Source organism: Aquila chrysaetos, chromosome 24 (genome assembly GCF_900496995.4).
Source record: "Aquila chrysaetos chrysaetos chromosome 24, bAquChr1.4, whole genome shotgun sequence".
Classification (NCBI taxonomy): Eukaryota; Metazoa; Chordata; class Aves; order Accipitriformes; family Accipitridae; genus Aquila; species Aquila chrysaetos.
Window position 1 is genome coordinate 6,451,067 of NC_044027.1, and position 24,041 is coordinate 6,475,107.

The window sequence follows — 24,041 nt, forward strand, 5'->3', positions numbered from 1 at the left end:
ATATTTTTAATTTGGGCTGTAGAAAGAAGGCTCAAGCCAGCACTGTTTTAAAATCCTTTTTATTGGAACACACATACATCCTTTCCTGACCCGATCCAGGGTTTGGAGTCCATGCAGTACCAATAATAAGACGAAAGAAATAGGGCATCGATATAAAGGGCTCACTGACTCTTCAAATTAAAAAAATATTTAATACTGTATTAGGCAAATAATACACCGAAAAGACATCGTGACTGTATAGCCTCTCAGATATTGCACTTCCAGACAGCACATGATAAGTATAAGGTCATTCCAGCCATCAATAAATATCACATCAGAAATAGGGGCCACACAAGGCAAACGTGGCATGAGGAGACGAAGAGATCCTACGCTACAGGGAAGAAATGGGACGAGTTAAGAGCCTCCTGGATTGATCCCTGCCCGTAGCTTGGAGGCAGGAGGGGAGAGCATCTCCTCTGCACCCGGAGGAGAAGGGATGGGCACGTCTCGGGGTGGTGGGTGCCCCCATCGTGTCTCCCCAGGCACCTAAGGAGGGCCCCCTCTCCCGTGGGTGCTGGGTACCGTCCCGGCTGGCAGCAAGCCGTATGGGGCGGTTCCAGCCCTTCCCCACGCAGCTCTTCGTGGACCCGCCGTGCAGGCGCAGCCTCCCCCCTACGTGGCATCTGGCAGCACCCTAAAATGCAGCACCCCAAAATGCAGCACCCCAACTGCCCACCCCTTGGCAGACAGCCACCCTCCTAGCCCCCATGATGGCCAGTCCCTGCTCCATGCCATGCAGCACCAACCCCGGCAGTGGCCCCAGCCCTCCCTGCCGGTAGCTCCTTGCCCGGCCACCCCGGCATGAGGATTTTCACGAGCCTGAATCTTCCTTGGCTTCAAGTCCTGTGGGCAGCAGCATCCCTGATGCCCGGAACTTGGGCAAGTCAGTGCAGCAGCCCATGGTGTATTGGCAACATGAACCAGGCAGGAGAAAGGTTTCCAAATATCGCAGCCCTTTTGGGGTGTCTCTGCTGCTCTTCCGGATTGCACCACGCTTCTGCCAGCGACGGAGTGGGCACCCAGTGAGTGCATCTGTAGCCCGGCCAGCGTGGGGAGAGGTGGGAGACAAGCCACAGGCGGGAGCCACGGGGAGCCAGGGGAAGCAGTGAGGTGCACAAGCAGAAGGGAGAGCATCCTTTTCGGTCCACAGCAGCAAGACTGCAGCGTCTGTTGGTTTGGGCCGAGGAGCAGGCGCAGGCTGGGCTCTTGTCCTGAAAGGCAGCCAGCACATGGCCGTACGGATAGTGGGGATGTGCTGAGAAACGAAGTGGGAAAAGCCCTGTAAGGATGGCGGCTCATCCTCACCCGTGCACCCACAGGCCAACAAACCCAGATAGAGTCGGTAATGAATCCTCCTGGCATGGGGGAACCATGCACCAGGGTACAGGAGGATCCCAGGAGCCTCTCTGAAGTGCTTGACTATCCTTCCCTCACCCCAATGGGACCCCCCCTATCTAGGATGGCATTTTGGGGTCCCCAGTGGAGCTCTGTCCAGGGACTGGACAAACTACATGTGGTTGGGATGCTGAGCATCCCTTCTGCATTATCTCAGGGTCCTGTAAGCCTCAGGCAGCAGTGGGCTGCTCCCCCACCACTGAGATCTCCACGGTCCTCCATGGCAAGGCAAACCTTGGTGAAGGCAGACACCCTGCCTGGGTGATGCTGGGCAGGGGATGCTGGGCCTCGTGATCTCCTCTCGGTCCCCATCCAGCTCTGAGGCCTCAGTCCTCCTTGCACTTACCTAGGGCTGGGCTGGTTCCCGTCACGCTGACCCTCAGCAGGAGTATGTCCGGACCGTAGAGGTCTCCAGCCTTGGCGACCCAGAGGCACCAACTGGAAGTAAGTCAAAGAGCAGAGCATGCAATTAGTGACTGCTCCAATCAGCCCTCGGCTTCCCACCAAAACATTTATTAGGCAGCATCTGTGCACTGAAGCCACATGAAGATGAGGGTCAAAGAAAGAGGCATGTTTGGCCAGCTTTGATGCTCTCAAGGCTCCAGGGTATTTGGAAAGTTGCCGCTTGCCATCCCTACTCTTGGGCAGTGAGCACCCTACTACCAGCGTCTGGGTGCTATCAGACCTAGGGATTTTGTCCCAGGTTTCATTGTCCTCAGCCAGAAAGGCTCAGGGTAGAAGAGGTCAAACAGAAGTTTGACCCAAACTGCTGGATGGAAAGCTTTGAAATTTGAGCAAGTCTGGAGACAGGAGGAGAGCTGGGCCTGGGGCTTGGAGCCAGAAGGTGAAAGCCTAACTTTCTAATTCTCATTCACACATTCATTTCTGAGCCTGCTGAAGACAGCTCTGCACCACTGTGGATATGGCAGGTGACTTGGGACAGTGGGACTAGGGCGCCTGGTCCAGGGGACAAACCAGGGTGATCTGGCTGGAGCTTTTGCCTCCCTACACAAGGGACCAAGATACCTTGTAGAAAGGAGTCGTGTCGTGTGGTGGTGGGGCAGAGCCCAGGACATGTGCGCTCAGCTAAAACACACGACAGCCAGCAGCACGGGCAGCAAGCGTGTCAAAGCAGGTGCCTACCAGCCCTGGGAGAGCGGCTGCTCAGCAGCACTCGGACTGAATTGAGCTGGTTAATTAAGTCCCTTTGGGGATGAACAAGACTGGCCCAGACTGGGCTGCTGCTTCCTGACAGCCTCCAGTGCTACCCCAACAGGGTCTGACCTGGATGCCAAACCCAGGGTGAAAACCACATATCCCTATGTCATGCTCCAATCCAGCCCTATCCCTTGTCCTGGAGGTTTGAAACAAAGAAATTGCACACCAAACCAGAGTCTGAAATAACCCTCCTGAAAAAAAACATTTACAGCAGACAACGGCTCAAGGATGACATGGATTCAGCATTGCAGGCGATCAGCAAGCCCCTCTGCCTCTCCTCTCCTGGTGGCACATTGTTCCTCATATTCACCATGAGGTCTGAGCAGGGGTGGGAGAGGACCGTGGGGAGAAGGGGGTGACCTACCTTCTGGGGGCATTTTCTTGGCAGGGGCAGATGGAGGGGGCAGGGGCACCAGGCTGGTGACGCGGAAGCCGGCGGGCAGCGTCTCGGCTGAGCCGCTGAGCATGTTGATGCTGTGAACGTCTCGTGGGCGGAAGCGCTTTCGCCAGGACGGGGTTCGACGGAAAGTCTTGTCATCACCCTGTGAGGGAAGAGCAGGTTATAGGCCCAGCATCAGTGGCAGCAGGACCTTCTGCCCCTGTGAGATACCAGCTAACCTTCCACCTAACAAGGGTGTGCCTGTACATGGAGACCAACTCAGTGCAGAAGTGTGTGATCAAATTGGGCCAAGGACATAGGAGACCTCTCTGGGATCCCATGACATAGGCTTTATCCTTTCCAGCTTGCCTATCTCTTCTTTCCAGCCTGCCTGCAAAGATGCCTTGGAGACATCAACACGCAAGCCCCAGTAAAGATCCTGAGGGATGCATCTAACCTTGGCCAGATAATGGCATCTGGAAGAGCCTGTTTCTCTCTGTGCTCTAAAGAGAGCCCTGACTGGCTCTGCTATCATCTCTCATGGAGGAAAGCTATACATAGGAGAGATCTAGATGAATTCCCAGCTTCAGTGACTCAACCTGAACAGTTTTCTGGCTGCTTAACGGGGCATCTCTAACCCACCAGCTCTACCCGCCACAGATGTGTCATGCCCAGAACATCTGTGACTCTAAAAGGCAATATTAAAGCAGCTGGCAAAGAAAGCCAGGTGAGCCTACTTGAAATTCAGCCCACTGAGCATGAGACTAGAAATGATGCACAAGACTCTTCCTCACCTGCCTCCACAGCCTGGCAGCACGTTCCTCAGGGCCTTGTCTAATAGTTTTAGCTTATTCCACTAATACTGCTCATGTGACTGCTCTAGAGAGCCTGTGATGCACTATTTGACACCACTGGACAAGGAGGGAGAGAGCAGAGGTCCTGCCTCTCCTGTGTCTTGTACAAGAAGAGGCACTCAGCATGATCTGGACACAGGAGAGATTTGGTACTCACATCGTCCAGCCTCCGATCTGTGCCCAAGGCGAGCAGGTTGTTGAACTCCCTCTCCAGCACTTGTCGAGCCTGAAATTAACAAAAAATGAGCATTCCTTGTCGATGGAAACAGTTTCCAGCACAAACTCCCATCCAAGGAAAGCCTGAGAACGACAGAGAAAAAGCCCACGTGCCATCTGAGTCCTCTGCTTTGAAAGGTAGAGTTGAGTTGGTGGGACTGGTGGAGTCACACCACGGCTGTGTCTCATGCTGGCCACCCTCCTCCAAAATCCCCCAAGGATGCTGCTCTTACCTGTGTGTTCTGCGTGGGGATTTGCAACACAAGCGCCAGACTGTTGTGGTCAAAGTTTTCATCGAGGGCCAGCAGCGCCCCGTGCACCCCGCTCTCGACAAGGTTGTTTGCATACTCGCGAAGCCCGATGGACTGGATCCAGTGAATGACCTGGTCATTGGTCCACACCAACACGTCTGCAAAAGAGCAAGGGCATGTCTCAGGGCCAGCTCAAAGCACGCTCTTGGTTTTGCAGGGACCTGATGATGTCCTGAAGTCCTTTCGCACAGCCCCAGGCTGATCCTGGGACTCTGCTTCCTGAGCCAGCAGCAATACTGGGTGCTCAAGTGCCAGAACAGCTCACTTCAATTTACCAAACTAAATGCTGAAATAACAGGCAGAAAACAACTGTGAAAATTAATCCTAAGAACCCACGGCTGCTGGTGTAATTAGGGGCATTATCAATAATGAGATGTAATCTAAGCAGCAGCCAGATGTGCAGGGAATCTCAGGACAGCCAACGAGGAAGGGGAGGCTGAGCAAGCTGGGGGCTGTCCTGAGCATCTGAAATGGGCAGGAGAAGATGATCTGATGCTCGGACTGGATCTTTTCTGTCTTGACACCCTTCCTCCCTCCTCATGCCTGACTGGGGTAAGCTGCATAAATGCACTTGGAGCAATCTGTTGGGGAAATACTGCAGAGAGGTCCCCCCCCGGAGAACAGCCCTGTGGGCGTGGTTCCTCAGAAATAACATTTTTCCCTAAGCAAATGCTGTGTTAAAAATAAGGGATAGGAGAGAGACCATCACTGGGCATCTCTTGGGAGGTTTCTCATCTCCTTCTCCAGAGCTGGATCATGTATGCAGCTGCTACCTTTGATTTCGTGTTGTGTCTCTTCTCGCCTCCTCTCGAGCTCTTTGCGGTCGTAGTTGAGCCTCTTCAGGCACATGATGCCATACTGCAGGCTGGTGCTGCAAGGACACAAGACGTCACCCACCCCTCAGGAGGGCTCAGCACTGTGGGGCAGGTGGCTTAAAGGGACCCGTGGAGAGACCCACTTCCCTGCTCGCTCTCCATGTGCCCAAAGGACGCTTCAGTTCAAGGTTGGGTCAGGAAAGACACGACCCAAAGGAAAGATCTTAGCTGGAAAATGGGGAATGTCCCTCCCTTCCATGGTAATTCCCCACTCCATCAGTTTTACCCTGTTCTACCTGCCTGAGAGCACATGGATCCAAATAACAGTACTCTGTGCTTGGTGGCTGGAGAGGGAAGGGGGAATCTGCCCATGGGGGCTACCCCAGGCTGAAGGGTTCATCCCCAGAGCAGGGAGGGCCCTGGCAGGCCCAAGGACACAGCCCCATGGGTCAGGGTAGATGGTGGTACCCCATGACAGGGCTGGATACTGGTGCTTGAGCAAGGTGGTTGAGATGGCATAAGCCTTCTTGAAGTTGAGCTGCTGGCAGATGACTGCTCTGCCTGCCAGTAGGGTACCAGGTGGGACAAGTCTTTATTTTTGCCCATGGTTTGCTCCACAGCCAGGAGAAGGCTTGGTCCTCTGCAGTTTTGCTGCAAGGAGTGTGATGAAGGAGGACATTTGCCCATATGAGCTGCCCCAGACCACATAGTTGAGTTTAGCCTAGAAGAGCCATCCTCCAGCACCAGGGCTGGCCAAGACAGGGAGAATCCCTCAAATTGCCCCATCCTTTGCTCCATGTGCAGACACTGCATGCCTGGCACCTCCCGAAGGAGAGGACTCACCGGTGGAAGCTGTCCACCATCTTCAAGTGCACTCTGAGATCTTTCTTGGTGAGGTGGTCCAGCATCCGTGCATCAACAAGACACTCCATGAAGTAGCTGCGATACTGGGGGAGACCCAAGCTGGGCAGCCACTCATTCCCAATCCACTCATGGTTCATGTCCCCATAGGCCAGTGTCTGTGGACAAGCAAATGGAGAAGCTAGGAAGAAACCAGGGCTTGGTGGAGCTGCAGACTCCCAGGAGACAAGTGACAGTTCAGTGCTGCAGCCTGAGGACCAAACCTGGGCCAGAGAAGTTTAATCCTAGTTTGTACTGAAGGCGCTGGAGGGAACAGTCCTGTTGGCCATGTTCTGTGTCTTACTGATGTCTCCCAAGGAGACACGCAGTAGCCAAAAAGCAAGCATAAGGGATAGTTGGACTTTATGACAAGCTTCTTCCAGAAAAAGCACATTCATGAAAGATGAAACAACTAACTAAGAAACAGGCTTCAGTGCATTTCCAACTGATTTTTAAGAAGCTTAGAAATCACCAAAAGATCTACTTCATGACTTCAAAATGGAAAAAAAGGTCAGTTTGGGGCAGAAAAACATCCAGTCACTTTCACTGCAAGCTGGTTCTGGGTCCAAAAATGAAATAAAATCCACCAAAAGAAAAGTAAAATATTTGAGAGTGATAAAACCAGAAGAGATGGATCCCAGCAGGACTCCTTCCTCCCACCTTGTCAGTTCACGAAAATGGTCTATATCCTGAACTTGGGGCAAAAAAAAAGGTGAAAACTAAATGTCTGTGCAGCTAGAAACCTGCCTCCCATGCAGGGTGGCTGATCACTCTTAGGTGGGGGTTTTTACACAGAATCTGTATCTTACAGAGAAGGTCCCAGAAAAATTCACTCTGCCTGAAGCAGAGGACACTGCTTGATGCAAGGTCCAAGGAGGACCGCCTTGTACTTGAAAGATGGCTCAGAGGAGCAACCACAGGGTGCAGGTTCAGACTCCAACAAGAACTTGGTGAATACTGATGCCCCAAGCTCATCTCCGGGGTGTCCTGCTCTCCCTCCCACAACCACCTCACATACCGCCCGCAGAAAAGGGTGACACGGGGACCTCACCTGTGCCCAGCTGCCTTCCTCTGTGTCCTAAGCGTGACATATGCGGCATGTCAATAGAAAGGACAGGTAAAGTCAGTACCCGGCGGCCCTGCACCGTGAAAGCATGTGCCAGGCGTGCTGAGCATGGGATCCCTTGGCATGGGGTGACCCAGAGGGGATGGGGGTCGGTCTTATGGCTGCACGGCTTGGCGAGCTCAGCCTTGTTGACAGAGTGCTGGGGACACCCTGACTCTGCTTGGTCCAGGTTTCACCCCATCTCTCAGACAAATAAGGAGGATACAGGGTGAGGCTTTTCTCATGGGCCTTGGGCTGGAGATGGCACAGACACTGGGGCTCATACATCTTTCCTGGGAAATATGGGTAGTTCTTGGGTCCCCCAAAGACAGATGCAGAGGGAAACCTAAGCTTCAGCTCCTGGGTCATACCCCCAAGAGGGGCTGCCCAACCCAATTTGCCAATTTTGTAGCTATTTCCTCCCTTGTCAACCCGTGCTGGTTTTGCTCAACCTTGCAAAACCTGCCAAGGGAAAGTGTTACGTCCCTGCTGTAACTCAGAGCTCTCCTTCCCCAAAAGGCACCTGCCAGTTACAGGTTTGTGCTACTCAACCAGCAGACAAAAGCTTCAATAAAGTGCCTAATTCACACAACAAATCCAAAATGCTGCCCCTGCTCTGACACATGGGCATAGGGTCATCAGGTTGCAGATGTTGCAGGACTGCACCTCTCCAAAGGAGCCAGAGCTTTTGGGAGCACAGCCACATCCCTCCGAGGGACCCCACGCTCTCAGCCAGTGGTAGGGACGCAGTGGGGACAATAGTTGGGTGTGCGAAGGTCAATAGGAGATTACACTGTGACTCCTCTGGGTGCTCTCATGCATCTATCTTGAGATGATTCTTGTTTTTTTTCTTTCATTTCTTTCCTCTAACTCACAACCGACAAACTACTCTAGAAACCCAGCAAAACCCACAGGGGCTTGACAAAGGAAAATACATCTGATGGTTTTTAAGCCAGTTTTAGAAATTGTTGGGATATTAAAGGTTGAAAGATGGTTTCTAAACAGGTGCATGGTGCTGGCCAAGAGCTGACACATGAGACGCAGCAAAGATCCCCTTCCCTCCCGGGGTTTAGCACATTAATGCACGCCTGGAGCTCAGCTCGGTAACCGATATGCTGTGCAGCAGCAGTGGGGCTGGTCAGTCTCACCGTCTTGGTGGAAGTCGCCATGTTCTCCATCTCCTCATGGGTGACCCAGACGTTTCCAGAGGACTGCAGGGAAAAGAGCAGAGTGGTCAGGGTAAACCACCATGGAGCTGTGGCCTCAGTTCACAACCGTGCTGGAAACAAGCTCAGCTCAGGCTGATGGAGGATCAGGCCACCCTTGCGCTTGGAGCTGTACTGGGGAGTTCTCACAGTGTCCTTGCAGCTCAGCCTGGTGGCACCTCACTGCCCATAGGGACCCTGGGCTCTCCATGCAGCCACGGAGAGCACAGCAAGAACCACGGGCCCTTTGGCTGTCTTTATACTTTGGTGTTATGCTCACGGAGCCTGCAGGCTTGTCTCTGACAGCGGTGACCCCAGCCATGGCCATCTCAGGGGCACACAGCATGCTTGGGGCCTTTCTTTCTGCTGGCTGCTTTTCTACAGATGTGTCTTGGCATTACTGGGGCACGATTAACCTCTTGAGGGGTCTGGGGACATGATCCCTCCATCCGCTCCATGTCCTATCCAGGGCAAGACTGGGATTTGCAGTTGCTCTGACTTGCCCCAGGAATTTCACATGGTCCCAGGAAAAGGCTTGTATTGAAATGATTGAGAAAACGGCTGTGGATAACCGAGTTGGCCCCGTAAATCACGCACATGCTGTTTGGATGGGATTTTATCCTCTCCACGGCAGACAGTCTCTGAGCTTTGCTCTTTGCAGGCTGCTCAGCAGGGTCAGCCTCTTGCTGACAACCTCTGAGTGTGAGGACAAGAGCATTTGCTGGTGCCTTGACAGGAAAGTGCTTCACACTTGATAGCCGTAAATTATCTTTGTGCCTGAGGACAAGTGTCTGGTGGTTTGACCAGTCCGTGAGGGAACGTCACCCCCTTCATGGCCGTGCTTGCCTGTAACACTGGGACTCCCTGGTGACCAATGGACCACTGTGGTCCCAAGGAGCCAGGGAAAGGAGGGCACCAAGTGTGTTGTCCTGCCCCACAGAGGGTCTGTCTGGGGGAAGAGGGGGTCTGTAGCATGGAGCACTTACCGTCCGTGAGGTGGGTGGTGCCGAGGGGCTCGTGAGTGAGACCATCTCCTGGATGGCCAGACGCAGCTTCAGGCGATGCAGCGCATTGCTGATGCCAATCTCCCTCTGGATCTCGGTGTCAGACAGGGCTGACATGATGGCTCCGCTCTTCACGTTGGCCCGGCAAGCGGCCACGTACCAGGCCGGCATCCCCACCCAGAGCTGCCAAAACAGAGCAAAGCCAGTGACTGCCTGGTTGACCTACCCTAACTTCCTCTGGCAGGATCAAGGCCACCCTGTTTGAAGCTCAATATTGAAGTTGGATACCCACATGGGGTTCCTTTTTTGTTTGTACCTTGCACAGATGGCCTGTGGGCAGCCCAGCATCCCTATATCTGATGGACATAGCACAGGGAAAGAGCACCCACTGAGCCTTTCAACTCAAAGCTCTAATCAAACCACAACTCTACAGACTTTGTGAGGGTTCTGGGGATCTGCTCTGCTCCCCCAGGTTTTGCAACCACCAACCACGTGCATGGACCAAGCATGGTGGGACTGTGGGTTGCTGTACTGCTGCCAAGGGAGCACACTACAGACCAGTGGCAAATGCAAAGCCATTGGCACATGGGGATGATGCACGGGCGTGCTCTGCCTCACCTCCAGCCAGGAGACAACGGTGGGGCCATCCCAGTGAGCAAAGGGCAATCCTTTCCTCCGAGCTTCTTCCAGGAGTTCATGCCTGGAGGGAACAGAATTGGAAGAGTGATTTACTGGGGGCTTGTGGGGAAGGGAGCAGCTCTTGAAAGGGCATGTAAGAACTAGCTGGCAGCAAAGCAATAAAGGAGCTAAAAGGGCTCAAGAGAGGGTGAAGAGGAGAAGCCTTTCCAACAATTCCCAGTCCCATGCCATGGCTTCTCAGCCATCAGGCAGGACATTTTCTTGCTGGGGCAGGGAAGGAAGTTCACTTACTTCTTCCGCAGGCGCCGATCCTTCTCGGCCTGAGCACCCAGCTTGCCAAGTCCCAGAGGGTCCTGCATGCCCACCTCCATGTCGGTCAGCAGCACTGTTGGGCAGGCAAGACATCCTCTGGTCAGTGTGATGTGCCCAGGGTCAGCATGACATCCCCCAGGGTCAGTGTGGGCACTGCCACAGTCCCCATGCCAGGGTGTTGGGGATGCACAATCGCAGCACAGGAGGTGAGTCTCCATTTCCATCCCACCCCCGCAGCTCCACTGCATCCCTGGGAAGCCCAAGGGGATCCTTGCCTGCCATCCCTCCTGTTTCAAGATGCTCAACATCAAACCAGTAAAGGATTTAGGAGTAGAAAAACAGCTCCCACCAAAGGGCTGTGCAAAATCAAGGTCCCATGGGGAGGGAAGCAGATTTGGGGACATTAAAGATAAGATACAGTGATGGGGGGTCACTATCCTCACTGCAGCTCTTGCAGAGCATTAAGACTGATACCATGCTCATGCCAGAAAGGGCCGCAGGGCAGAAAGCATCAGGATCCAACTGCCCTAAAGCTGCAGGGAGCCCGGAGCCAGGGGCCCCAACATCCCCAAAACAGCAGGGGTATCCCTGCTCCTCCGCCTGTCATCCCAACAGCACCCCAAAGCCAGACAGTGCCATGAGGCGTACAGAGAGCCTGGCCCAAGAGGACGCCCGCCCGGCACGAATGGGAATAGGGCTGCTCACGGACCCTGCCCCGTGGCCCCTTCTCTGCTCAGCTGAATCAAGCGACCCTTCTCTTTTTTCCCGAACAAGCGCCCGATGGAGGATTTGATCCCCTTCCTCTTGGAGCCCTTGTGCAGGGAGTCCTGGCTGCTGTTGCTGCTGGGGTTGCTGGCCTGCTCCTCCAGCGAGCTGGGGATGGAGGAGGGAGAGGAACAGCAAAGCCTTTAGGTTATTCCCGAGCAGCGCACAAGCTGTGGCAAACCCCAGACCGTCCCACAATCCCACACTTGCCCCATGTAAATCCTCAAACCAACAGAACAGGCACTAGTGTGAGATCCAAAGGGTGCTCCACATACCTCTTCCCATCTTCCTGACTTAGTGCAGGGTGGCCCAGCTTCTCCAGCCGCAATGTCCTGGGTGAGGATGGGGGGGACGTCTCACATTTGATGGTGGTTTTATCCTCTCGGCTTTCATCCCGAGCTGCAGGTGACTGAACAAGCAGAGAAGCCATGAGGCTGGGTGGCCAAAGCCCAGCTCCATCCTTGCCCTGCTGCCTGCCTCTCTCTTGCTCCATGGAGGCATGGCCAAAAGAGCCACCAGGGCCCTGAGGCTTTGCCACGCTCCAGGATTGGCCTGAACTAGAGCTCTGGCAATGGCTCGAGATGCCCAAGCAGATGGGGAGGATGCGGCCATATGGCCAAGATCCTGGGAATAGGGAGGAGAGAGGATGCAGCCCCATGGTCCAGGTCAGGGTGTGGGGACAGAAGCTGCTGGCCCTCAGCAGAGGGCTCTGAGGAGCACAGATGGGAATGTCCCAAAGACACCCTGTCGCCAGAGGGGACACAATGTTTGAGGACCCAGTGGCTTTCTGAACCTCCCCATGTCCTGCCAGACCCCCCAGGCTGCCAGCCGGCACATCTTCAAGCACCTTACAGGATCCCCATGATCCTCCTGCTGAATCCCTGGGGTCCCCAGCTCCATCCCGCGCCTGCTGCACCCTGACCTGGTGTGGACAAAGCCAGGAGCAGGCTGGAAAAGGGGCTTGGACAAAAACCAACGGGATGGGAGCCACTCACTAGCAGTTTCCTCCGGTGCTTCCTCAAGTCGCTGGGCTGATTGCAAGGGGGAAAGCGAGAGAGACACAGAAAGGGGGGCAGTTAATGGAGAAACCCCCCCCGCAGAGCAGTCCCGGGGCCAGGCGTGCCAGGCTGGGAGACAGCAAACATGGGCACCCCCGTTCCATACCACCCTCCCACACACCCATGTAGATGCCGGGGCATCGCTCCCACCCCACACCCTGTCCAGCCCCCCCGTCCACCCCATGTGCCTCCTCACCAATGTCATGATCCCCATGCGGTCGAGGTCCTGAGCGGCACTGCGGGAGGAGAGCTTGGGGGTGGAGCGGCCGCTGAGCGGTGGGGACGAGCTGGCCAGGGACAGGGCTGTCAGCGAGGTGGGGATGGAAGCCCTTTTGCAGAGCTGGGTGAGGTTGAGGCCTTCCATGCTGCCACTTGTGACGCGGGTCTCCAGCTCCTCCGCGCGGAGCTCGGTGGACTCCTTCTCCTCTTGGATCATCCTGGGGGAGCAGTGGGGCTCAGGGCTCCTGGCTCCCCACTTTTCTGGGGAGTCATCTCACACCTCCCAGCCATAGGATCTCCCTACCCTGGGGAAATGCACCTTGGGTGCTGTGACTCAAGCCCCCGATCTCCAGGAATGGCAGCAAGATCCCTCAGGATGCCCATAAACCAGAGCTGAGACACACCACGATTTCTTTTAATATTCATGCGTGACTTTTTTTAAAAATAATGATCCTTTCTGTGAGCCAGCACTGGTGGAGCTGAAGGACAAGGAACCATGTGCAGGAAGGACCAAGCCCTGTGGCTTGATGTCCTGGAGCCATTTCCCTGGCTGAAGCTGGACCAAGACGTCAATTTTAGGGCATCAGAGCCTACTCCCACCACCTGGCAGTTTGTTGCCCCCCCAGAGCCATTTCAGAGCAAGGCAGTGGTGGGTTTTGGCCATGGTCACTACCTGATCTCCTCATTGATGGCATCCAGCTGCTCCTGCAGCATCATGGCCAACGTCTGGGCATCCGAGTGCCCACCAGGGGAAAGCACGTCCATGGAGCTGAATAGTGTCTCGCGGTCATCCTCGTCCACATCAGAGATCTCAGGGTCGCTGTCGAAGGCATGAGGTCCCGTGGCCAGGACGCTGCCTGCCTGGGCCTGCTCCCAGTCCTGGGGGAACAAGGTCCACTGGTCCTACACAGCACTCCCATGTCTCCAAAGCCAAACTGGAGACCTCCATGCAACAGTCACACCTCAACGCAACCCCAATGGGAAACCCTTCCTACCATGTTACCCCCGTCCACACACTAGGTGAAGAAAATTGCCCCATGTCCCCAGATCAAGGATACATGAGACCAGCATGCAAGGCAGGAGACCCCAACCCCAACTCTGACCCCATGCTGGTATGAAGATGGATTACTTTGGCTGTCTCCTCTCGTCGAGCAGCAAATCGGCCCTTCTGTGCCCGAGGCAGGCCCGGGGCTGTCCCAAAGGGCTCGGCTGGGGCATGGACCACGGCACTCAGTGGGAAGCGCAGGTCTGTGGCGCTGCCCATATGGGACCTGGGGAGAAAGAGCCCTGTTGTGGACATTGCTCCATGCAAGGATGCCCTCATCATCAAGGGGCTGCTCCCCTTGCAGCCCAGGCCTGCTCAGAACAGAGGAGGATGAGGCCACTCTGGAATGCCCACACCAGCAATGCTTGCCTGCTCTGCATGAAATGATGCAAAACCAGGCTCCATAAAAAGGTGCCCCATTCCCCCCACGCTGGCTCTGGAGATGTGCTCACAGACTGTAGGAAGCTCAGCCCTGGGCCCTACCCTGCTGCTACCTCCCCCTTCACTGCAGTACCCACTGGGGCATCCAGCCAGTTCTGGCCAAAACCACCCTGCGCACTACGTCTGCTGTGAAGCCGTGGGCTGAACAGTCCCCTCCTGTCCTTCCCTCTCGAGAACAGCTTGAATCTGCCAATATGTACAGCACGTCTTGTGCCTGTCTTCTCCATCCCCATGGTACAGAAGAGGGGCCAGCCGGGGAGCTTTTCTCCTTCATTTTATGTTTTCTTCAACATTTGCATGAAAAAAACCCCTGATGAATAAAATCCCATTTGAAACAGATCTTCCAGGTGCGGGGACATGAGCATCTTTTGGGATCTCCTAGCGGAAACCAGCTGGGACTTCATCCTCCTCCCCCACGCTGGGCACAGGTCTCCATGCCAGGCGGAGCAACACAGCAGCTGCTGTTGGACATGAGGCCACTTTTTGCCTCTAGTGGTACTCATTGTGTATCTCCACATTGCCTGGTTGCTCCCCCTCACCCTGAAGACCCAACCATGCAGCTGAGCAAAGTGCCTTCCCGGAGCACGGTGTCATTACTCCCTATATGCATGGCCATAGGAGGCATGAGGTTTTTTTGATTTAAAATGACAAAAGCAGTTGTCCAATGCAGTTCAGTGTTTTTCCACCATGGTGGGTCTAGTTTCCAGTGCAGATAAGGATCCAGGCTCCCCAACCCAGCATCCCACCAAACCCAGATGAAACCACTAACTGAGCAGCTTGGCTCGGCGTCAGCTTGGTGTTTGCAGACGAAGGCACAGCCCAAGTTTCAAGGGGATTTAAGCTGTGGAGCCACTGACAAGCTGCTCCCGCGCTAAAAACAGATAAAGGCGCCTTAAACAAAAGCTGACATTTCAGCTGAGGGATTATTCTGGTCTCTGTAACTCAAGCTTTCTGCTGATTTTTCCTCCAAGAAATAAAAAAAATAAAAAAATCGTCCATCCGATTCTTATAGACCCATACAAAGAGGTCCCACACATGCTCCAGACACTCCTCTGGCACTCAGCTATCCTTCATCCTCACAAGCTCTTCCTCACTCTCCCCATTTCTTCTCTTCACAACAGATACGGGGCCTCCAGGCCTTCTCCTCTCTGCCACAGCTGCTGAGAGATTTGAAGCTGGTTACACCGGTTCCTTTCCATCTTTTCCAGCCTTCCTGAGAGGTGAATTCTCCCCACTGGTGGTCACTCTCATTGATCCCTTGCTGTCTCTAACCCACATCAAAAGTGCTCAGGAGAGGATGTGGTCTACCAGGCAGCCGCAGCAATGCAGTGGGGTGCATGTCGTGCTGGCACCTTCCTTTTCCAACCCCTTGGTTTTTTGCAGTGGTGCTGGGTACCCCAGTCAGTGCCGGAGGCTGAGACCTGATGGACTCACCTCTCCTCCTGATGCTCTGGGCTGGCACGTCCCCACCTCCCCGCTGACTTTAAATGAAAGGGTGTGGGAGGACCATTGTAGAGAGGAGGGGAAAAAAGGGGAGGGGGATGTGTGTCATTCTCCTTTGCCTGCAACACCTCAAAAGAGGTTCCTCCTTCTCCACCGGCCCATCCCCAGCGCACTGCAGGGGACAAAGGTGTTTGGGGAACATCCAGCTTTCATAGAAAATTAAGGCCTAAGCCCTTTATGCAGAAAAAGAAATGATGCCCAGTGGTTTTTCGTCCTTAGAACAGTAAACTTTGGGCCATTCAGTTGGGCTGGGCTATTCTCAATGGTCTATGTCTCATCCCAGGACAGATCTGCGTGGGGGACAGCACAGCCAGAGCCGACCCTGCTGTGATGAACCACCCTGCAGTCCCACACAGAGGCTAGGTGAAACCAGAATTGCCTGATGCCAACAGCATTGTGGGGCCCTGAAAGCAAAATGCTCCGAAAGCCATGGGTGCAGGATGCAAGCGGGGCATGTACGGGCTGGCAGGGTTTTGGCAGGTGGCCCTTACCTTGCGTGCACGCTCTCCACAAACGTCCCACTTCTGGTCTTGAGCTGATCGACCTCCAGCCTCAGTTTGTCGATCTCATCGGACAACCGTCGCTGTTCGGGGCAAGACAAGAAACAGGCAGGGGTTAGTTTTGCTCTGAAGAGCAGCCAGGTTTGGGGCAATCCACATCCTTAGCTATTTCCAGGTTTATATTCCCTTTAAAAATCCCCGTCCCAGGTTCAAAGCACCTTTGATACATCAGTAAAGAAACAGCTCATGCAGGAGACAGTGAATGACGATGCTGGGGCGATGCTGCGCAGGGAGGGAGTGATCACAGGCCAGACAGACAGACACACACGTGCTCAAAGTGATGCTGCTTTGAGAAACAAAGGAAAATCGGTCCCACTAGGATGCTCTGGTTTTGCTCGAGACCACACACACACATTTGCCTTGGCAAAGGGCTGGCAGCGAGGGACCTGCTAGCCAAATTTGATGCTGGCCCTGTCCTTCCTGCTGCCAGTCCCATCCTCATCGGGAACCTGCGCCTGCACTAAGTGGCCATGCTGTCCTGTGGGAGATGTGAGGGGGATGCTGCGGGCGGGCAGGGAGGCAGGGGAGATGGGAGCCTTCAGGCACAGCAGGATCCAGTCCTGCGGGCAAACAGGCTGAACCAGGGTGGGTAACATGCAGGCAGCATCATGCAAGTCTCTGAGCTCTACCGAGCTGAACAGCCATGGCCGCAGAGCACAAGCAGTGCCCACACATCCTCACCGCGTGCAGGGAGCATCTGGGAGAGCAAGGCCCTGGGCAAGGGGGAAAGCAACGCCCCCAGTGCCCCCAACCATGCATGAGACATGGGGCACATCCCCAAAGCTCCCATTGCTTCAAAAAGCTGCAATCCTCATGCTTCCCAGCACAGGCCAACATGGACTTGTGTTGCAGACCCTACTTAGATGCTTTATCTGAGAGCAGGGGAGGTGTGAAGACCTACAGGGCCTTCTGCAAGCTGGGTATGGAGCAATCTTCCCCCCAGTTTGAGCGAGGGGGTCGAGAAAGCCTTGGGGGCAAAGGGGACGTGGCTGCCTGTGCAGCACTGTCCCTCGCAGCCAGGCTGCACCGAAGAGCACCGGGGTAAACCCTCCTCTAGACATGTGGGCGAAGCCACCCTGGCCTCGCTGCTGTCCTCGGCAGGGGATCAGGGATGGATGAGCGTGATAGAAATATGGAGATGGGACTGAACGTGCCTGTTAGGGAACTGAACCGGGGGTCTCCGGGGAGGTGGGTGGTAGCTTCCATCCAGCCACTGCGTGGGTTAGTTTGTGGCCTCCTGCTGCTGGGCGCTTTGGGATCCCAGCTCCTCCGAAACTAGGGTATTTTAGGAGGCGCCACTGCCACTAGCCGGGGATTAGGAGCGAGGAAGCGCAGTCACTAGGGCAGGCTCCCTGCAGCGGCATTTACCTTGTCGTGCTGGTGTTCCTCTATCTGCTTTTGGGTATTTTCCAGCTCTTGTAACAATGTGTTCTTTGAAAAATGAAACAAAAGAAAGGGGAACAAAAACAGGAAAGAAAAAGAGAGACCATTTAGAAAACGGCCATGTGGCCTCCCGGGGATGGCCAGTGTGGAATCACTGTGTGGATGGTGTGAGAGACACCTGGCAGGAGGGATGGCAATGGCTTCCTGATCTATTCCTCACCTAGCTGCCCATAAGCCGGTCTTCTCTGCAAACCTCTTGCTCCTTAAGCAGGGCTGCCATAGCCCAACTCCTGCCCCACACCGGCACCAGGGCACAGCTATGGAGGGCAAGTGGCGATTAGAGATTTGATGGGCAGGGCTTAAAGATTAGGAAATGTGTCTGAGAGGAGATCAACTCCTTGAGCACCTGGATCAAGGGCAAAAATGTCCCCTACATCTAAGCTAGGGAATAGGCAGGGGGAAAGAAAGATGCATTTGCAACTGCCTGACCTAGCGCTCTTTTTTGGGAGGTGCTGGCAGCCAAACAGGATCATTTTCGCCTGCGGAAGACCTGGAGAAATTCTCTGGGTAAGCCAGTGACGGCAGCAGGCTGGGAAGCAGACAATGCCCCTTTGCAAGGTGCCACTGCTCTGGTCCCTGTTGCTTGCTGGTGTGGGAATTTGGACTCAGCCCCATATGTTGGGTCCTGCTCTTTATCCAGAGCCACTCAGACCTACCTGCTGAATGAGTGGACACACTGGCACAGCCAGATCTGGTTGGGGACAGGAGGTGCAAAGCAGCAGGGAGATAGACCCAGTCCTGGAGGGATCAGCTGGGGGATACAACCCCTCTGTGCTCTGACTTGCTATGGGGAGTCCGGTTCCCGCAGGAACCCAAATAGAGGTGAATTACCAAGGGCTGACCTCCCATTGGTGTTGCGAGGTTAGTCCTTGCTCTGAGCCACCTGCTCTCCCAGCTAATTGCATTAACACTGGGGCAGCAGCCACTCCAGCTGGCTCCTCAAAGGAAAGCCCACCTCCCCAGGAGGAGTGGAGTGGGAGCTGGGAGACTGTTCATGGACTCTGCCCTGGCTTGGAGAAGGCAGATCGGTCCAGGCTCAAGGGACAGGAAGGTTTCAAGGCAGCATGTGGTGGGGATGGGCAGGTCAGAGAGAATGAATGCTGCATTTTCTCCTGAAAAATGCAGTAGGGTTTTGCTCCGACAGCCAGGTGCAGGCTGCAGTCAAGGCTGCGCCAGAAGAGACACAGGGAAGTGAGGGAACAGAGCAGGATGGATCCTGCTGCTGTCAGAGGTGAAAGGCAGTGGGAAGTGGGTCTTACTGGGCGAGGGCCAGCTGGAGGCGAGCGTGTGATGCAGAGCACACTTCCCTGCTCTCCCACCGGTCCCAGCGCCCAGCTGGCATCCTGCATGTGATCATTTCTCCATCCCTACACAGGTACTTCCAAACCCCTGTGCTGCGGCTGGCCGAGGCTCTGTGCCGGAGGGGCTGCAGACCACTCAACCCCTCACCAGCCCCCCAGATGACCCCCTGCCCCACAGCCACTACCTTCTCCTCCAAGGCTGCCATCCTCTCCTTGAGGTGAAGCTGGAGCCGCTCGTTGGACTCGCAGAGCAGCCGGTCGACCGTCTCCGACAGCCGCTTGTTGTGCTCGTCGTTCATCTTCTCCCGCTGGCGGGCCTGCAACGGCAAACAGCAACCAGCCATGTCAGATTCAGGGGATCTGCTCCTCCTGCCACGAGCAACTCGGTGCCCTCCTGCCATCCTGTGCCTGCTGGCGTGTCAGAGCTGATCCACGGGACAAATCCACCCCTTCCAGCACAGATTGGACAGTCTGCTCGGGCTCTGCTGGTCTCTGCCGTTTCCCAGCCAGGAATGAACTGGAGAGAGGACAGGATCCAAAGAGATCCTGCCTGCCTGACCCTCAGGAAAGTTTGACCTGTGCATCTGCCAGGGACAGCCACACTGGGGGTACATTCCAGACCCCAACGGGTGCTGATGCTCTGGATTTGCAAAGGTCTCTCCAAATCTCTGCCCTAGGCCAAAACAGCCACGGACTTCCCCAGGGGCACATGCTGTAATGCCACCTGGGCAATCCAAGAAATGGGCATCACAACCTTCTGCATGGACAGTCCTGCCACTGGCTTAAGGAGCACAGCAGGGATTGTGCAGCCCATGACACATCAGCTCGGCCTCCCTGTCTTTTTGAGGGGCAGCACCCTTTGCTCCCAGCGCCCATTGGTCTTGCCCTGCTGCTGATCCAGGCTTGGGGGAAGAGTTGCTGGAGCCTTCCCCTCCAACCTGCATTTGGGGTCCCAGCTTGCACCAGGGGGTGATGCTGGGAGAGGAGTGGATGTAGCATGCTAACAGCAAGACTTGGATGCCTGGGAGAGGGGGAAATCACAGTAGAGAGTGTCATGAGCTCCTGTGTGGCTCTAGTTTAAGAGATCCTGGATGGGAAAGGATTAACCATGCTCCTCTCCCCATCCTGCTTCAGAGATGCCAGCAAGCCAGCCCTTTATGGTGTGCACACGTACCTAGTCAGCAAGGCACAGGGGAGCCGAGGCCAGATCAGGACCCGCAAGGACTCCCCCGTCCAGGCTGAGCAGCGCTTACCCTGGCTAGCTCCTGGTTCTTCTCCTCTAGCTGACTCTCCAGCTGCCGGAGGTGCTCCTCGATGCTCCCATGCCTCTCTTCTGCCTGGGAAAAGCAGAGCAGCCCTCTCGGATGACACTCCCCAAAACCATGCAGGCCCTCCTGCATCCCTCCCTCCATCCTTCCATCCGCATCCTTCCCTGGGATGCGGCGGTCTCTCCCACTGCCTGCATCCCTGCCATGGTTCACTGTGTGCTGTGAGCCCAAAAGAGCCCTGCTAGCAAGGTGATGGGAGATGGAGGTGCTCTGTGAACAACTAGGCACCCATTCCAGTGCCCAGGAAGGGCAGGGCTGACCATATCCACACCTCCCTCCAGGCCTGCACCCTCCCAGATCCAGCCTGGGTCTTTCCTCTTCCTCCTCATCCCAGAGTGGTCCCAGCACAAGCTGAAGGCTGTCCACACTGACAGGGCCATCTTTGCCTTGGAGAAAGGAGCTGAGGGAAAGGAACAAACACCACGCATGCAGGACACATCGAGAGCTTTAAAAACGGTGCATTGTCCCTGCAGCCATGGGGAAGGCAGAGGACAGCAAAGCTCAGAGGCTAGGAATGAGAGCAGGGTGCCTTGGGCCTGCCAGGGACTCCATCACTGCAGGGGGGTTGCCAGTCCTGCCTCTTCCTCTGATTCCTGCACTCCCTTCTGGCTCTGGTGCCCAATCACCCCACACACTTGCCTTGGTGAGTGCAGCAATACGCTGGGCCAGCTCCGCTTCCACCTCGGGCAGTGTCTCTGCCTTCCGCATTGTCTGCTGCAGCTTCTGCTCCGCCAGCTCCAGCAGCTCCTGCAGGTGCCTGGCTTTCTCCTCACACTGCAAGACAGGGCAGGATGGGTGCCCAGCACCAAGGCTTGCCCGCTTTTCCCATCCCCAGCACCCACCCACTTCTCCCTCCCAAGTCCCTGGGGTGGTGGGGAGTCTTTGGGTCCAGGTTCAGTACCTGGCGGTGCAGGGACTCCTTGTTGGCCAACTCGCTTTCCAGCTTGTCATTGAGGTCATGGATGGAGGTGGCTTCTCGCTGGGCTGCCAGGTAGCGTTTCTCCAGCGTGGTGATCCTCTCCTCCATGTCCTCTTTCTGAGCCAGTGCCTGGGGAAGTGATGGGGCTGTCACATCCTGATCTGTGACCACCAATTTTGGAATAACTGGGCCACCCAGCTCCTGCGACCCCCGAGTCCAAGCATGCAATGAAAACCCTGCTTCACAGGGGGATGAGGGACAGCAGAGTGGAAAGTGATAAAGGGAGAGTCAAGCAATCACAGAAAAGCCTTCTAGCATGGACACAGCTCACTGCCCCAGGTCTGCAGCACACCTGGGTATCTCGGTGTCTGCTTAAAACCTCAGGGAAGTCCTGCAGATGGACTTGGGGACAATCTCCCAAAGGCAGTGGCCTCTTTCAGGGAACACAGGCCTTCACCCTGCATACAACAGGAGTTACAATCCCTTCCCAGCCCAGAGCATGTGGAAGCTGCTGTGAATGTCTCTGCAACTGCAACTGGCTTGGCAGTGCGAGAGGGCAGTGTCTAACCTCTCTGAGGTCCCTCTGGTACTTGCTGCTCATCTCCTCCGATTTGATCAGATCCTTCCTGGCGGTGCCCAGATCCTCCTCCAGCTCGGCGACACTGGCAGCCAAAGCAGAGATGCGCTCCTTGGCCTGGACCACTTCGAAATTCTGCTTCTCCAGGAGCTCCTGCAGCTCCACCACCCGCCCTGCCTCATCATCCGGGTGGACGGAGCCGTTGGAGAGCCGCTGCAAGGCAGCAGAGAGGGAGGCGGATGCCAGGCTGCCCCAAAACATGGGCTGGCATTGCCTGCAGCTATGCAATGGGAGAACATGGCCCTGCAGGGACCCAGTGAGGTGGTGGGGAGTGGAGACATGGGGCTCTGGGACCCCCTGTCAACAGTCTCCACTAGCCAGGGATGTGGCTTCTCACAGGTACGATGGAATAGGGATACCTGAGGGCTTCCCAGAGCATCTCTGGGAAGCAGAGCCCCTAGAAGCATCCAAGCAGGAGCGCAAATTCTCCTCCACTCAGAAATAGCCTGTATCCACCAGGAAGGACATTTCCCAGGGGGTTAGACCCCAGGGGACCCCAGGGTAGAGGGAAAAAAGTTTTCAGCACCCTGGAGCCAGCAACAAAGGGGTTGGAGAAACAATGGCCTCAGTAAGCATGGTCAGAGTAGGGATTTCTGGGGCTCTCACCTTCCAGGGAAGCTTCTGTGCTGACTCCTTGGGCTCCCTCTCATCCCGCTCACCTGCTGGGGTCTCCCGTGTGGTGCCTTGCTGCAGAGCCGCCACCTGCATGACAACAGGGCTTAATTAATGAGAGAAAGCAGATGAGACCAGCTGGTCTGGCCCTGGGTGAGGCCAGCCCTGGTGCACCCAGGTCTGCAACCGGCTTCCTGCTGGCTTCCTCCACTGTCATATTCAGCTAGTGCCTATGGCTGGGGAGGAAGTGGAGGGATAGGGTGAAGAAGAGAGGGCATGCAGAGATACTGTCAAGGCTCAGCACTGATGGAGGATGAAGCCTATCCATCCTGCTCGGACAGAGCAGTGCTTGCTACAGCACGCAAAGAGCCTGAGCCCCAGCAGTATGGTTTTCCTGGTGAGCCCTTGGGGACCTGAGCCCTGCATCCCAGGAATACCTTCCAACTCATTTCACTAGTTTGCAGCCAGACAGACTCCAAACCTGGTGCAGACACAGCCAGCAGGAGCAGGGGATATCTACCGACATCGCACCCTGTTCTGCTGGGGGAGGATGGGGAAAAGTCCCTCCTGCAAGGTGACTGAAGGCCAGGCACTGCCTCCCCGCTGAGCCTGGTGAATGACCGCAAGACACATCCTGGGAACTGGAAAGAGGAGCAAAATTTGGCCAGGCAGAGGCTATAAGAATGGCTCTTTACTTTTGGCAGTAGTGGCTGGGCACAAACTTCAGGAAGGAAAACAGGGTTAATATCTCTCCAAGATGAAAAGGGCTAGATGCTGGGGACAGCAAAGTCCCTATGCCAGGGCCCCAGCAAGGAAGGAGATGGGGGATGCAAGATGAGGTGCTTGGAGCAGTGAGGTTTTGGTCTCTGCCAAGGCAGGGAAAATCCCAAGTCACTCAACCCCCCGAAATGATTCAAGTTCAGGTTGCTTCTGTCAGTGAAATGAACCAAACAGCAAAACGACAGAGGAAACCTTGCCTGCGAGACAAAAGTTTTCAGAATATTTACACAGTTTCCTTAAATACAGACAATGCTTCATCTAAATAGCTATTTTAGAACAAAAGCCTTACATTAAAAATTCCCAAATGCCATTTCTCTGGTCTGCATGATAATTTGAGGGTGGTATTTCAGCAAATTCAACATGAATTCACAAATGTAACACGGAGCAGTCCGAGCCCACCAGGCACCCCAGCAAAGGTCCAGGGTAGGCTGCCCAAATACCTCTTACCTGCCTATGGGCATCCACGAGCTGCTCCTCCAAGGTTGCCACTCGCTCTAAGGCTGCTCGCAAGCGTTCCCTGACCTGCAGTCATGTAAGACAATGGGAAGGGCCATTATTCATCCATGACGAGGGTGCCCAGGATCTAGGCAAGCTCCCAGCCCCTTTTGTCTGGGTGACAGCCAGGCTTAGGTGGATTCACATGCAGGGCACAGGCTCAGGGATGCTCCAGCCCATCGCCTGGGAGACCAAAAGCATGTTGGAGAGGAACAGCCTGGGCCAAGTTTTCTCTTGGAGACCTATGGCGAGGACAGCTTGAAGACATCTTTTAGCAGAGGAAGGAGATGCTTGAGGCAAATGAATCAGGAGGAACAACAAGAGTCGTAACACAAAGACTGAACCAGGGTGCCAAATGCCAGTGCTCACCACCACCATGTGAGTGACCCAGGGAAGCAAGTTCCCCGTCCCCAACAGCCTCAAACCCACAGCATCCACTCGGCAGCCCCACCAGCTCCTAAAATAAGGGTGCTGCAGCTTGCACGATTTCCAAGGCCTTCCTCCCGAGGGACCCCATGTCACCACCCAGCTTAACAAAACAAA

General features: G+C 55.2%; 1 protein-coding gene across 7 annotated transcripts in view; it reads right to left on the bottom strand.

Moving 5' to 3' along the window:
• Positions 1-43: 43 nt before the first annotated feature.
• PPFIA4 (PTPRF interacting protein alpha 4) overlaps positions 44-24,041 on the bottom strand; it is a 60,114-nt gene continuing 36,116 nt past the window's right edge. For 2 of the 7 annotated variants that reach the window (XM_030000505.2, XM_030000511.2), the window contains 27 exons: positions 23,451-23,525; positions 22,218-22,313; positions 21,543-21,764; positions 20,957-21,103; positions 20,695-20,829; positions 19,981-20,064; positions 18,913-19,044; positions 17,352-17,414; positions 15,915-16,006; positions 13,564-13,705; positions 13,108-13,313; positions 12,412-12,652; positions 12,153-12,188; positions 11,433-11,566; positions 11,102-11,265; positions 10,372-10,465; positions 10,060-10,141; positions 9,424-9,624; positions 8,381-8,443; positions 7,179-7,205; positions 6,071-6,246; positions 5,186-5,283; positions 4,335-4,510; positions 4,043-4,111; positions 3,017-3,194; positions 1,781-1,872; positions 44-1,294 (listed from right to left, as the gene is read on the bottom strand). In XM_030000505.2, the coding sequence (XP_029856365.1) occupies positions 1,814-1,872; positions 3,017-3,194; positions 4,043-4,111; positions 4,335-4,510; positions 5,186-5,283; positions 6,071-6,246; positions 7,179-7,205; positions 8,381-8,443; positions 9,424-9,624; positions 10,060-10,141; positions 10,372-10,465; positions 11,102-11,265; positions 11,433-11,566; positions 12,153-12,188; positions 12,412-12,652; positions 13,108-13,313; positions 13,564-13,705; positions 15,915-16,006; positions 17,352-17,414; positions 18,913-19,044; positions 19,981-20,064; positions 20,695-20,829; positions 20,957-21,103; positions 21,543-21,764; positions 22,218-22,313; positions 23,451-23,525 (3,192 nt within the window). In that variant the 3' untranslated portion in view covers positions 44-1,294; positions 1,781-1,813. The remainder of the gene's footprint in view (positions 1,295-1,780; positions 1,873-3,016; positions 3,195-4,042; positions 4,112-4,334; positions 4,511-5,185; positions 5,284-6,070; positions 6,247-7,178; positions 7,206-8,380; positions 8,444-9,423; positions 9,625-10,059; positions 10,142-10,371; positions 10,466-11,101; positions 11,266-11,432; positions 11,567-12,152; positions 12,189-12,411; positions 12,653-13,107; positions 13,314-13,563; positions 13,706-15,914; positions 16,007-17,351; positions 17,415-18,912; positions 19,045-19,980; positions 20,065-20,694; positions 20,830-20,956; positions 21,104-21,542; positions 21,765-22,217; positions 22,314-23,450; positions 23,526-24,041) is intronic. The other 5 variants (XM_030000508.2, XM_030000507.2, XM_030000506.2 and 2 more) reach the window with 5 other exon arrangements.